At 41.8% G+C, this 14,984-nt stretch overlaps 1 protein-coding gene across 3 annotated transcripts; it reads right to left on the bottom strand.

Moving 5' to 3' along the window:
• Positions 1-1,525: 1,525 nt before the first annotated feature.
• On the bottom strand, positions 1,526-14,113 carry ilk (integrin-linked kinase). 3 transcript variants are annotated; one of them, XM_037749324.1, is made up of 14 exons: positions 13,959-14,113; positions 13,260-13,409; positions 11,153-11,318; positions 10,952-11,047; positions 10,706-10,802; positions 10,528-10,611; positions 10,355-10,440; positions 10,150-10,259; positions 8,662-8,789; positions 7,975-8,096; positions 7,042-7,141; positions 6,681-6,811; positions 6,315-6,531; positions 1,526-1,803 (listed from the first exon to the last, which is right to left on the bottom strand). In XM_037749324.1, exons 2-13 carry the CDS (start codon positions 13,346-13,348, stop codon positions 6,382-6,384), a joined length of 1,359 nt encoding a protein of 452 aa, XP_037605252.1. In that variant the 5' UTR covers positions 13,349-13,409; positions 13,959-14,113; the 3' UTR covers positions 1,526-1,803; positions 6,315-6,381. The 3 variants fall into 3 exon arrangements, with proteins under 3 accessions (XP_037605252.1, XP_037605253.1, XP_037605254.1); XM_037749325.1 differs by lacking the exons at positions 13,260-13,409; positions 13,959-14,113 and adding an exon at positions 11,498-11,804; XM_037749326.1 differs by lacking the exons at positions 13,260-13,409; positions 13,959-14,113 and adding an exon at positions 11,442-11,584.
• Between the last annotated feature and the right edge of the window lie 871 nt (positions 14,114-14,984).

The raw sequence follows: 14,984 nt of genomic DNA, 5'->3' as shown, positions 1-14,984 counted from the left end.
AAACTGTTAAACGTGAATATAGTGCAGGGTAACAGCTGTGATACACAACTATTAAAAAGTGCAGAAGAGACTGTTAAAAATTATTATAGCTTAGTCTATGAAAGTGCACTGTGTGCATTATCTGTCCTACATTTACTCAAGTATTGTACTTAAGTACAATTTTGTGGTACTTCCGTGGTATGCTACTTTATACTTCTACTCCACTACATCTCAGAGGGAAACACAGTATTGTTCTTTTTACTACACTGCATTTATTTCACAGCTTTAGCCACTAGTTACTTTGAAGATTCAGATCAATAATAAAAAATATATATAATCAACTAATGATGATGTATTATTATAGACTAAAATACCCAGCAGTATATAAAGTCATTAAAATGAGCTCCACCTTTACCAGCTGCAACATTAAAGTGATGAACACATATCTTATTCTGTATAATGAGTACTTTTACTTTTGGTACTTAAAGTATATTTTGATACTAATACTTTTGTACTTTGAGTAAGATTTTCCTTGTAACATAGTATTTCTACAATGTAGTATAACTACTTTTACTTAAGTCAAATGTCTGAGTACTTCGTCCACCTCTGATTACTACCAAAATAAAAAGTTGTTTTGTCATTGTGTGAGCTGTACTGGTCAAAATGTTGAGATGTTTTTTTCACCACAACAGTCAAACCTGGAAATGTTTCTTATATGCAAATCTCTGTTTTCTTCTACTTTTTTTTGTTGACACTGACTGCTTACCATACTATACCAGAATGTCAGTTTTGTCTGGCTGAATGTCTATTGCACTGAGCTGTTTAGATTCCAAGTTCAACAACAGGTCAAAGTTTACTGGGAAAAGTCAATACTGTATACACAGAAACAGGATACGCATATGTGTTCACAGTAAATTTAAAAACCTGCAGTAGTTCAGTAAAAAACAAATTGTACCGCCTCACAGTACGTACCACCATGTCATATATATTTATGGAATATACATGTATGTCTGACAGATTTTGAAAATTGAATGGATCATTTTGCATGTGAAGTCTCACACAATGAATGTTTAAAAGTTGTGAAGAGGATGACAATTTCACTGAGAGTAAACTCATCAGTTTTGATCAGCAAGACGTGCAAGTGGTTAATATGCACATTGTAGACAGTTGTACTTACTCTTTTGCACACGTGCCAAAATGTGCAATATGCTTGAATGAATGAACTAATTGTTCAGAGATTTGAAAAAAAAAATTGTCATTCAAGAATTAACTACAGCCTGTGAGCTGAGCTTGAAGGTTCACTGTTGAACTGTAGAAATTGTAGTTTAAGTTTAGTCACTTACTGTAGGTTTTCTGGAGCTTTCAGCACCATCTTGTGGCCTTCATCAGTGGACAACAACTGAACTACCAACTGAATCATCTCTATGACAACAAGCAAACCCCATCTGCTGAAGAAAGCCACAAGATTTGGATGAAAACTTTCCAGCAAGCGGACCATGTGCTAAGAATTATTTTTTTAGTGTTCCACAAAATAAAAGAACAAGGATTTGTCATAAATATAAAACATTTATTGCATTCGGTTATGTGTATAAAAGCTTTATTTCTATACACATTTCTTTGGATCTGTTTCTGTCACTGAATATAATCCACACTGGATTCAAAAGTTTTCAGTGAACATGTTTCAGCCATAATAAAAGAGCACATGGGCTAAAGAACATTTATACCTCGAATTTAAATTATACAAGAAAAGCAATATAATACTTTGAATTGTGTAGCGAAAGTGGTCTCTGACATTATTTACAGTGGCTTAGCGGGATACATGATTTTTTTTTTTTTTTTTTATTTGACCTTTATTTAACCAGGTAAAATCAATTGAGAACCAATTCTCATTTACAATGATGACCTGGCCAAGAGGCAGTAGCACAGTCCACACAAGTGACACAGACAGCACAGATACAATACAGTATGACAAACACATGAGAAAATGGCTAAAAACAGCATAGGTAAATTAACAAACACTATGTACAAAAAAAAGGCGGATTACTGGATGTACTTTGTAAAAATGGAAGAGAGAGAGAGAAGTGAGGGCTGGTCAGCAAGTACAGCAGTCAACTATGACTTGTTGCAGCTTTTGTTTGAACATGTTGAGAGAGGTGAGAGCTGTTAGTTTGAGCGTGTTCTGTAGTGAGTTCCAGTCATTTGCAGCGGCAAAATGAAAGGAGTTATGACCAAACACAGTACGGACTTTTGGAATGATGAGCCTTATGAAATCACTGGATCTTAAACAGCGATTGCTGTCGGAAATGTGCAGAAGATTGGAGAGGTAGCAAGGGGTCATTCCCAAAATGGATTTGTAGACCAAGAGCAGCCAGTGTTGTAGCCGCCTGGTGTGAAGGGAGGGCCAATCCACCAATCTGTAAAGTTCACAGTGGTGGGTGGTGAAGGGTGCACATGTGGCAAAACGGATTGCTGAGTGGTGGAGTGTGTCCAGTTTTCTGAGGGTGGTCTTTGATGCCATTTTATAAATTATATCGCCGTAGTCAAATAGAGGAAGGATGGTCATTTTCACAAGGGTGAATTTGGCAGAGTGTGTGAAGGAGGCCTTGTTTCGATACAGGAAACCCAGTCTAGCTTTGACTTTAGCCAGAAGGTTATTGATGTGTGTGTTAAATGAGAGAGATGAGTCCAACCAGAAGCCAAGGTATTTGTAGGAGCTGACAAACTCCAGCTCCGAGCCATCAGCACTGTAGATCTTGGGAGGGCTGGGGATGATGAGGTTTTTCCGGTCAAACAGCATACATTTGGTCTTTTTGGCGTTGAGGAGCAGGTGGAGGTTGTGGAAAGACTGTTGGATGGAGGTGAGGCTTTGTTGAAGAGTGGACACAGCAGAGTGGAGTGAGGGACCAGCTGAATATATGATGGTGTCATCAGCATACAGATGAATCCTGGAATTTCCAGCAGCTTTGGCTACATCGTTAATATAAATGGAGAACAAAATAGGGCCTAAGATGGAGCCTTGAGGCACACCTTTAGAGATGGTAAGAGGTTCAGACATGATGTTTTCGGTCTTCACCCGCTGGACACGATCAGCCAGGTAGCTAGCAAACCAGTTGCAACATCTACTGGACAAGCCAATGCTGGTAAGTCTTTGCAGGAGAATGTTATGGTTGACCGAGTCAAAAGCCTTGGCTAGGTCTATAAAGGCAGCTACACAAGTCTGTTTGATGTCCATGGCGGTGATGACGTCATCAAGGACCTTCAGTGTAGCGGTGGTACATCCGTGGCCTTTCCTAAACCCAGACTGCAGGTCAGACAAAATATGATTTAAGTCAATGAAGTGAATTAGTTGTTTATGTACCAGTTTCTCTATGACTTTGGCCAGACAGGGCAAAATGGAAATCGGCCTGTAGCAGTTCGGGTCAGAGCCAGAGCCTCCTTTAAAGAGGGGGAGAATTGTAGCCGATTTCCAGTCAGGGGGGAAAACAGACAGATGAAATGACAGGTTGAACAGGCTTGTAATAGGGGAAGCAATAATATGAGCGGCTGATTTTAAAAACACAGGGTCAAGCCCATCAGATCCAGCTGACTTGTTTGAATCTAACTTAATGAGTTCATCCAGGACTTCCGAAACCTTAACAGGTTGAAGGGAGAAGCTGTTAACGCTGGGTGATGAAGTGGGAGTGTTAGATGAATCTGTTTCAGGGGCAGCTGCACCAAAGAAATTAGATGAATTCACGAAATGTTGGTTGAAGTGTGTGGCCATGCGTTGTTTATCAGTAACAACAATGTCATCAAAAATCAAAGAAGTGGGTAGATGCGGAGAAGCAAGTTTGTTTTCCATGGATTTGACTGTTTTCCAAAATTTCTTGGCATCAGAGCCACTGGCTGAGAATTCTTCTTTGAAATGACTGATTTTAGCTTTCCTGATTGCCTGTGTTGTTTTGTTCCTACATTGTCTGAAGGCCAGCCAGTCGGCAGCAGACTGAGAAGACCTCGCTCTCCGCCATGAGGTGTTTTTTAGGCGGATCAGAGCCGCCAAATCGTGACTGAACCAGGGGCTGTAGCGATTCTTCGTCCGGAATCGTTTCAATGGGGCGTGTTTCTCAATGATTAGGCTAAAGGTGTTTTTGAAATAAGACCAGGCATCTTCCACTGAGGGGATAAGATTGATTCTTTCCCAGTTTGCAGCTGCAACATCTTGCAAGAAGGCCTGATTGTCAAAGTTTTTCAGTGAGCGCTTGGTCACAATCACCGGTGGACGTTTGACAGAGAGGCCGGAGCGAACGCATGCAATGGCACAGTGGTCACTCAAGTCTTGACTGAAGACTCCAGATCGGTAGTTTGATGGAGTGTTAGTGAGAATAATATCGATTAGTGTGGCAGATGACGGTGATTTCAAATTATGTCTGGTTGGCTCAGATACAATTTGAAAGAGGTTTAAAGCATCAAATTGCTGTGTAACTAAATCAGGGGGGTTGATCATATTCCAGTTTAGGTCACCCAGAAGGACAAACTCAGAGGAAATGTGAGGGGCCAACAGTTCACCGAGAGCTCTTAATGTGCATGCTGGAGCAGAGGGTGGTCTATAGCAAACAGCAACAGACAGAGTGAAATTTGTAGACAGTTTAAGTTTTAACAGTAACAGTTCAAATTGCTTGGGGACTGATTTAGACAGCGTAACAGAACATTGCAAATGATCTTTTACAAATATAGCCACGCCGCCACCTTTGGTGGATCTATCCTGACGAAAGACGTTGTAACCCGGTATTCGAATTTCTAGATCCGAGACACCTTTCTTAAGCCATGATTCAGAGACAGCCAGAACATCAGGGTTTGCAGTGTGCACCCAGGCTTTTAAATAGTCATGTTTTGGCAACAAACTACAGATATTGACATGTAGAAAGCCCAATGATTTACGATCACAAAAATCATTAAACGACAGATTAGAGACAGTGGGACCATGAATAGCGGGCCCTGGGTTTGGGTGAACATTTCCAGAGATTAACAACATGAGAATGATTAACACACGTCTGAGGACAGTGCTAAAATGTTGCATATGTTTATCTTTCATTGACGGTTTGGTCAAAATTAAAGAGGAAGAGTCGTGGAACTGCTGCAATAACATGTAAGAGTACAAAGGAATAAGATTCGTTACACACCAAGTAGAAAGTCCAAAAGTCTTTGTAAACCAGAAGGATGAAATGTCTCTGGTTGATAAACTGAAGTCCAATGTACCAACACCGTTAGAAATTATGGCAGTCTCCTGTGTGTACCTGCTAGAAAGGCAGGTTGTATGAGCTGATGTGATCCAGAAAATAGAAATGATTGTGAGCCAAAAAGGCCAGGAAGGTTTTAGTGGATGAAACATGTCCAAACCAATAACCAATAGGTCAGGCTGTAGCAGGTTGAAAAGGGCCAGGCTATAGCTAGCAGAGGAAGCCAGGCTGTAGCAGGTTGAAGAGGCCCAAGCTGTAGCAGGTTGAAGCAAGTTGAAGAGGCCCGGGTTACAGCTAGCAGAGGAAGCTAGGCTGTAGCCAGCAAAGGGGGTCAGGCTGTAGCCGGTTGAAGAGGCCCAGGCTGTAGCAGGTTGAAGAGGCCCAGGCTGTAGCAGGTTGAACAGGCTCAGGCTACAACTAGCAGAGGAGGCTATGCTGTTGCAGGTTGAGGAGGCCCAGGCTGTAGCAGGTTGAAGAGGCCCAGGCTGTAGCAGGTTGAAGAGGCCCAGGTTGTAGCAGGTTGAAGAGACCCAGGCTGTAGCAGGTTGAAGAGGCCCAGGCTGTAGCAGGTTGAAGAGGCCCAGGCTGTAGCAGGTTGAAGAGACCCAGGCTGTAGCAGGTTGAAGAGACCCAGGCTGTAGCAGGTTGAAGAGGCCCAGGCTGTAGCAGGTTGAAGAGGGCCCGGCTGTAGCAGGTTGAAGAGACCCAGGCTGTAGCAGGTTGAAGAGGGCCAGGCAACAGCTAGCAGAGGAGGACAGGCTGTAGCAGGTTGAAGAGGGCCAGGCTTCAGCTAGCAGAGGAGGACAGGCTGTAGCAGGTTGAATTGGCCCAGGCTGTAGCAGGTTGAAGAGGGCCAGGCTACAGCTAGCAGAGGAGGCTAGGCTGTAGCAGGTTGAACAGGCCTAGGCTACAGCTAGCAGAGGAGGCTAGGCTGTAATTTATGGATTTTGTAAGAAACCAATAAATAGGCACTATGCTCTCAGTCCAGTACAAGCTGAAGACACTTTACACGTTACAACAGCCAGATCAGCAGACAAACTAAAACATAAATAAAACATAAATTCCGAGCTCACATGCAGACACACAAACACACAGGACTGGTCTGGCGGCCATCTAGATTGAAGTGAAGATAAAGAGTGGTTTGATGATAAAAAACAGAGTGTTAAAAGGTTGCTGCGAAGGCGTTTCACTTGTCTTGCATCTTCTCCAGGATTGGGACGATCATGTCAAACTTGGGTCTCTTGGCCGGGTCCTCGTTCATGCAGAGTCTCATCAGCTTACAGATGTGAGGGGAAATCCCCGGTGGGATGGTGGGCCGGAGACCTTCGAGAGCCACCTGAGGAACGGAGGGGAGGCGAGGTACAAAGTTAGAAACCTGTAAAAGCCTTGGGATATTTCAGAGGCGTGGGGTTTGGTGCGGTATTTCCAAAGGGATACAGAGATGTGGATGTGAACACACAGTACAAGCCTGTGGGTAGATAATACCTTCATGCCTATCTCCATTTGTGAGAGGTCAGCAAAGGGAACCTCTCTGGTAACCAGCTCCCACAGTAACACGGCGAAGCTCCACATGTCTGCAGATCTTCTATTGATGTCCTCAGGCCTCTTCTGCAGGGCTGCAAACAAGATCGACAACTCCATGAACATGATAGGATAAGTCATTTATTGGTTTGTTTTTATTCCGTAACACAGGCAACACACTAGATGACTACCACTTAACTGGGACCAAATTATACAGTGCAGCATGTTCCTGACTAAGTGACTCATAAAGTCGGAGGAGGTATTATGGGAAGAGGAAGTAGGCGGAAGGGAGGAGAACAAAAAGGAAGAAAAAAGGGATGAATACCTTCAGGGGCCATCCATGCTGGAGAGTACATACGACCGGGACACTGGAAGGAGAACTTTGCATCTGCCATGCTTATTCTGGCTGTCATGTCCTCATCAATCTGCAAATTCACCCCGCCAGCTTGTTACTCATCAAACCAGAGTCAAGTATGCCAAGTATGTTTTCACATACAAGGAGTTAGTTTTGGTGTATTGGTGCATAACATAAACATGAAACAAGAGAAATTTAAATAAAAAAAATAGAAAATAAATAATAAAATATAGAATAGAAGAAAATTATAATAAAAATACCAAAAACTACTATAAAAGTATGTACAATATACCTGATGTAAAATGAAAGCTGTATAGAAGAAAATTACAATGAAAATATGATAAATACTATAAAATATGTACAATATTTGAATTAAAATTTGCTTTGGTGTATAACAAACGTAGTAACAGCATATTAAATTAAAAAATCAAGAAGCAGATAAAGATTAACAAAAAACAAAAAAATACTATAAAAAATATCTACAATATATCTGAATTAAAATGAAAGCTGTATGGAAGAAAATTAAAATTAAAATATGAAAAATACTATAAAATGTGACAATATCTGAAATAAAAATGAAACAGCTGTGCGGTTTTTAGAAGTGATAGTTTTGTGTAGAATTGTGCAAAATTGTCCAAGGACAAAAGACTATACAATGTACAGTATATGGTTATAGTTCTAAAGATGTGCGTTAATGTAACATGTCTATGGGAGGGGATAAGAGGCCATCTCAATGGGGGTCCAGGGCCTTACTAACTGGGCCAGTTGCGGATGGGAAGAAATATATATAAAAATATCTGGCTAGTCAATGAGTCACAGGATCACTTTTGTGTGTTGATGTAGTGGCAGTAACAGACTAAAATCTTTTTGTTTAGAATTGTGCACAGTAAAGCGGTGTCTTACCATGACGTGCTTACTGTTGAGGTAAAGCCGTGAAACCATTGGTTCTAAGGTGTGGAGGAAAGCCATGCCACTGGCGATGTCCAACGCAAACTTCACTGCTTGGCTTTGGTCAACCACCAGAGCTGTGGAAGAGGAAGACGAAGACAGAGGAGGACAGGAGAGAAAAGTAAGAAGTCCGATTGGGTGAACCCTTAATGTCCTGCAATCTGGTGAATTTTTGTGCACCAATATCTGCCTTTTCTGCAACAAGTTATGGTGGAAATGTATGTCTTGAGATGAGAGGTCAAGGGACCCCTTTGAAAATCTCCATGCCAGTTTACCCTCGCCAAAATTTAGCGTAAATTTGGAGAGTTATTTAGCCTCCGTCCCGACAAGTTAACATGACATACATTCTTTAGTTTTTCTAGTTTCATGATACCAATATCTTCCCTTAAGACTGACCTGCTACAGCCTCTTAAAGACAGTAATGTTGGCCGGGATTGCCGGCAATCCCACGAGTCTCCGAAGGTTTGATAATTACTTTTTAGGGTTGTTTGAATACCTCTAAAAAAAGAGTCTAAAATCGCCAATGGGGGGTGAGGATGAGTGTATGATGCTCTCCATCTGCAGTAGCAGTCATCAGCCATAGTGCTTTGGTGCTGGAATAAACTTAAATGCAAAATTTTGCCATTTCCAACGAGTACTTACTAGTGCCCTGGTGCAGTATGTTGAAGAGGGATCCGTATGGCATGTAGTGGGTAATGATGATGGGGTGAGGGGATGGAGGTGACTGACAGGCCCCAAGAACAGGCAGAACGTTTGGATGAGAGAAAATCCTACGGAAAAGAGAGAGAAAGTGTGTGTAAATGTTGAAAGAACATAATTATATATTCTCAGATGATTAGGAATTAACTTCACGGTTGGGAGGAAACACCATTAGGAAAAAGAAAAACCCATTAAGACAAGAAATGTCCTAAAAGCGTGTTCTGCATGAAGAACACTCTTCAAGAACCCATGCACCACATTTGTATCATCTGCGGCCCTTTAAAGTTAAGCTGAAGCTCTTTCATTTCTTGCAGTCAGATTATATGTTGCCTCTGAATTTTTCAGTATGCACTTTTATGTGTGCTTCAATTCTTAAGAGGGCAAAGAACTGAAGCCAGCATGAAAACACACTGCCAAGTTCTTCCAATTCCACACTCAGCCGTCCTGCTGGGGCTTCATTCTGTGAACAAACATTTTCTTCATTTTTGTCCTGTTAAGGAGTTGGGAGTTTTGTCACTTAATGGGGGTCTGAAGTTGGTTGGACTGATTTAAGCTGGGCCAGTTTAGGTTTTATGTTAAAAGGCTTTCCTTTATGTTCTGTTTTGCTTGGTTGATTTACTCTGTTGTATAATACATCTTTTTATAGTGTAATTTATTTTGATTAATTTGATTTAAGTAGGCCATTTCTGTGTAAATACACCTGATACTTGCTTGGGAGTCCTTTAAAATATGCACGCAACCCCGCCATAATGATGTCAATAATGATTCACTGAATGCAGAGGTCCTTGCGGGGGCCCTGCCGAACCTGTCTTAACATGCCTGTATGATGTCTGCGCATACTTCGACATAACAACGGCACACTTTTTTGCCTTTTTTGGCAAACGAACAACGTAATACACAAACTGATACAAGAACATGACAAAACAGGATTCAAAATAAGATTTAATTTCTACTATGATTGATTTAATGCCATGTTATTATGGGTTTCATCATGTTTTCTGCGATGGAAGGAGGTTTGTGGAATGTGTTTTTCACATTGTAGAGCAGAACACATCACACAGTAAACAGCTGCTTCATTACAAAACCATCCACAACCCATTTCCTTGACTTCTCACAATAAAAAACTCCTCTCCTTGTTGATCCTAAATTCTCTTTGACCACAGCAAACCTCAATGACCACCAATCAATCACATCCATCCTCCCATTAGCACTGTGTTTACTAGGATGCGATAGACTGTATATAGTGCAGACAAACAGGCTCTGAAGAGACTCAAACAGCAGAACCAAATGGATTAGCCTCAGTTTATTCAACAGATTGACAGCATGTGATCGTGTGATGCCCATAAATGAACTCTATTCTGCCCTGTTAAGACCCAACCAAAACCACCACCATTACCTTTTCATCGTTAGAAAACCAAATGTATAAATCACCTGAGTTTCGGATGCTCTTCGTTGAAGTCTCTGCTCTTCCTGGTGGTCCAGTCTCTCACCTGAAGCACCTTCACTACAATCTCATCCCCTTGCCACCGACCCTGCCATAACTGCAGACAGAGCACACAGTCGAGGTAAACAACCGGAGGAGGTGAAAAGAAATGAAAAAGACTTGACAGAGCAGTAAACACAGAGTGCAACTGACCTCTCCGGACTGGTTTTCATTGATCTTTGCCAGCAGCGAAAGCTGCTTATAATCAATACCAGCCTGCTTGTTGAGGGTACCATTACCTGAAAGAGCCAGAACATGAATAATCAAACAAACATCCTGATTTAAAAAGACGATTTGTTCCTTTTTATGAAGTGAATGTTACTCACGAGGTCGTGTTCGCATGGTGCCCTTCCAGAAAGATTCCTTATAGGGGACTTTGGTCATACTCTGGCCCATTTTCTCGGCCTTTTCTACATAAAAAGAATACAAAAGTAAAGTGATCATTTTTTAATTTTGCCAATATAATGACTTAGGATGTTAAAACGCTCATAAATGACCTCTGACCTTCAAGCAGCTGTCTTAGGTGAGGCTTGCCCTTGTCCAGAGGTGTCTGTCCATACCTGTTACATACACACACCTGGGCACCACTGGTCAACAAGTCCTTAAAAAGAGGGGTTGTGCAGAGATTAGATTGGATTAAAAGCAAATACACTGACAAAAAAAAAGCCATGACTGTAGAGTCCTTTTCTCCCCAGGAGAGGGCCTTTTCAGCCAACAGATAGTGCTTAAAAGAAGCGGAGTGTTCTGTACCTCTGCCACTTCGTCTTGGCCCCAGAAGCAGGCGTAGTGGAGTGGCGTGTTTCCATGCTCGTTGACTGTGTTGGGGTCGGCTTTGCACTGAATCAGCTGGTCATAAAGTGAGAAAATTGAACAACGGAGAGAGTTTTCTCCCCTCAAGAGACAGTGTAAACAAGGCAGGAGCGGTCTAGTTGTAACCATAGCGTGTTTTACCTTTGCCACAATGTCTCTATGTCCGTGACTGGCGGCGAGATGCAACGGGGTGTCGTCTCCACGGTTCATCACGTTAATACGAGCACCTCTCATGATGAGCATGTCAACAACGCCGCTCCTCCCTTCCCTGCAGGCCCAGTGGAGGGGGCTGAAGCCGTGGTCGTCACTAAAATAAACAAGACACATGGGAGAGAATGAGGACGAATTAGAATGTTTTTATAAGATGACAACATTTGGAGGTCACTCGTTTCCGGGAAACGTGTGTAGCGTAACAACTCTGAGCACATACCAGCTGATCTGTGTGGTTGTCTTTGACACACACAGGTTTCCACACCCACTACCTACCAATCTTTATTTAGACTTAAGCACATGCTTCCTTGCGCTTGCCGGCAGCCTTTACCCATCTGACGACTGGCCTAGTGATAAATAGGCCTCTGCAAGCCGGAATGTCTGCTAACATATACGCAAAAAAATGCAAATACGCAGACAGCGTACATGGCTGCAGCCTACGAGGAGCCGAGCTACCACCTATGTGTGACCGGCCCCCTTCACTCGAGTGACTCCTTTACATTAGCTGACCCCGAGGCAGCTGCTGGGGCTTTTCGCAACTCCCTGCAAAGCCACAAACTCTACTTTCACAATAAACCTCAAGAGGGCTTGTAGGAAATAGATGCAGTACTAGCTCGCACTAATGTGAAAGAATAGTCACATTTTCTGTCAATTCTGATCCGGCACTATGGACAGACAGTTCATAGCCTGACCGAACCCTGTGTGCTATAAAAAGTAACGGGTAAAAAAACTCAGGAATGACAGGGCGGAAAATACACAGTGGAATCCTCGGCTACACATTCCCTCTCTCTCTTTTTCCCTGTGTCTTCCTGTGTCACTCGCTCAAACACACACACACAGCTCCCGGGGGAGATCTGAAATGGCATTCACTGTTAGTCTCAGTGGACGCTCCAGTTCCTACTTCCTGCATCAAAAATTCCCACCAATATATTATACATTATTGGATATTCTGAAGGAAAAGAAAGGGGGCTGCTTCACACACACACACAGTTGAGTCTCCTCAGATTAAAAGGCGAAGCAGGCCTCCAGCGTAATGACTGCTCTCTCTCAGATGTTTATGTGGGACTGCAGCGAGCTGCCGGAGAAGCTCTGTCAGCGAGGGCCTGGCCCTGTATGGAGTTGAGCTGAGGAAATGGCCTTGGCTGTTGCGTGGTTGGCTAGCAGCTCCGCAGCCCTCAAAAGTCAACGTCAACAAACTGCACATATATGGCCTGGCCCAAGAATGAGATAACCGAGGTCTTTAGCAGTGAGGTCTTGGAGGTCCTTTCTGCTGGCAAGGGAATTATGTAAACAGGCAGAAGTGCTCTGTATATCTTTAAAAAATCTTTTAAATCTAATAGGGCTGCAACTAATAAGTTCATCTACCACTTATATTTTAGATGAATTCATCATTTTTTATTATACAACATATCACAAATTGTGATAAAAAAAAAGCCTGTTCCCAGATAACAGGGTGTAAAGTATAAAACTCCAAATATTTAATTTAAAAAATGATTGTGATTATCAGATTTGCTTCTGTAAATCCACTAAAATCACATCAGCACTATAATCTAAAGTCTGTATGCTCCTTTCAGTAGTGTGGGCTGAGTTTCAGGTTATATTCTGAGTCATTTACGTCATTCTCCACAAATCACCCACTGCTTTTATACACACACACACACACACAGAGAGTTTTTGGGGATGACATCATAAGGAGGAGAAGAAGAAGAAAGGGGGAAAAAAAAAAACTGGACTGGAATTACCAACGCTGGGTGACGTTCAGCAGCGTGTGTGGAGTTGCAGGAGAGAGAGAGAGAGCACACAATATGGAAACTATTTGACCACCTCTAATGTGCCAAGGACTGCTTTGTATGCACTCGCCCACCATACCAAATGTGGTACGTTTTGCTATAAAGTCAGCTCCATTCATTAGAGGGGCTGTACTCAGTGTTCTATTTGCACAGACTTTACAGCTAACATCCCAGAGATGATCTTCAAAGCTTTATGTATCTGAGTGAAGAGCATGCAGATACAGTATATTATCCGCTTGCTTGCTTACCCCAAGTTGAGGTCATTCTCTGTGTTGTCCAACCACAGACGGACAGCTACAGAGTTCCCTTCTCGACACTGTGTGAAGATGTCATCCATGGTTATGCTGTGGCTTGACTGTTTGCTCTTTCAATCTCTGTTGAGATCAGGAACATGTAGCCTGCAAAAAAAGTGTGTAAAAGTAAATATAAAAGGTTTGTACAAATGACTTTGCCATGCACTGTACATCTTTCATATCAGGGGACTGATATAAGCAGGTAAACAAACATCACTCACTGTCTTTTGAGCGTATAGGTTGACTTGTATTAGGTAGATATAATGTAAATGTGTGTATCCCATCAGCTGTGATTGTGTCTGAAACCTGGCTGTACTTTATATTTTGTCTTTTAAAGTTGACTCAACAATCCTTTTAATAGAAGACCAATCTTTAAGTCATTATACTCATTTACACTCATCTGCTGCACTAAAGAAACATAAACAGTCAGCCAGAGTCAATCCAAATTGAATTATGAAGTACTTTAAATACATTTCCCCCCATTGGCTCTATCCCTCCTGCTCCGTGGAAATCGGATGGGCTGGCCTATTGGATCACTGTGAAATCTATTGTTAAAAAGTCAAAAGTGAAGTTGGACATCCACAACAAAACTTCCCCCCAATCATATTGGAAACAAAGCTATTAAAACATACAAACACGTCTCAGAACTCTTACCAGCTGCGAATCGATCGATTTCTTGTCAGTTTCTTTTTTTCCCCCAGAAAGTCGGTCGTCTCCTCAGATTGTAGAGCAGCAGAGAATAGTCTCAGTCTGCGTCCGAGTCCACGCCCCGCTAACTCCTCCGGGTTGATGTGGGCTACTGGTGAGAGGAGCTCTGCTACTGGCAGCCTGATGTCCCGGGACAATGAACAGCAGCGCCTCCTGCTGGAGGCTATGCAGTGATGCTGCATACAGCGGCACAACTACACGTAGGGGGGTCAAAAAGGTCAGGTGAAGGGATGGAGGCACTTTATAAAAATTAGATATATTCATAATAATATATATATATATATTTTTTTTGAAAATTATTTTTATTCCTTTTTTTTTCCAAACATAGCATAACAAAACATAACACCTCAGCCATAATACAAAAAAAATAATAATTATATCTTACATTTAAAAGGTTTAATTGAAAACATTTTTATGTAGACGAATATTAAAAAAAAAAAAAAAAAATACATCTACAGGGCTTTTAGAAAGATGCCGAATAAAAGTATGGCTTTTCCTGAAAAATAAATTATGATTGTGAAGTAATCATTTTAAAAATGTTGGCGGGTCCAAAATTAATGTTTTTTTTTTTTATGTCCGTGGAAAATATCTGACGTTCGGTTCCCACTTCTAACAAGGCTTGTGAGCCAATAGTAAAACGACATAGGTATCACGTGTCTGGGTCGTCAGTTAGTGTGGAAAAAATGGATAAATGGCTGAGATTGACGGTAAGTGCCTGGCAACGACTTGTTGTGAAGTAAATGCAATGGAACGTGTGTGGGAGAATGTGACATCTAGTGGCTCAATATTATCAATAGCACCCTTAACATGTGATTTGGATATTTTGACTATTAGTAGCAAAGGCACAAGTGTTACTAATCACATTAAGACTTTGTTCTATTGAGTTTGGCTGTCATTCATTTGATCATTTACACCATGTGTATTCCCTACTATGACATGTCAAAATGTCTTCAGTGAATAAGGCCTGTGTGG

This window comes from Sebastes umbrosus, chromosome 17, assembly GCF_015220745.1.
Source record: "Sebastes umbrosus isolate fSebUmb1 chromosome 17, fSebUmb1.pri, whole genome shotgun sequence".
NCBI classification, from domain to species: domain Eukaryota; kingdom Metazoa; phylum Chordata; class Actinopteri; order Perciformes; family Sebastidae; genus Sebastes; species Sebastes umbrosus.
This window is presented reverse-complemented; position numbering and strand designations above follow the sequence as displayed.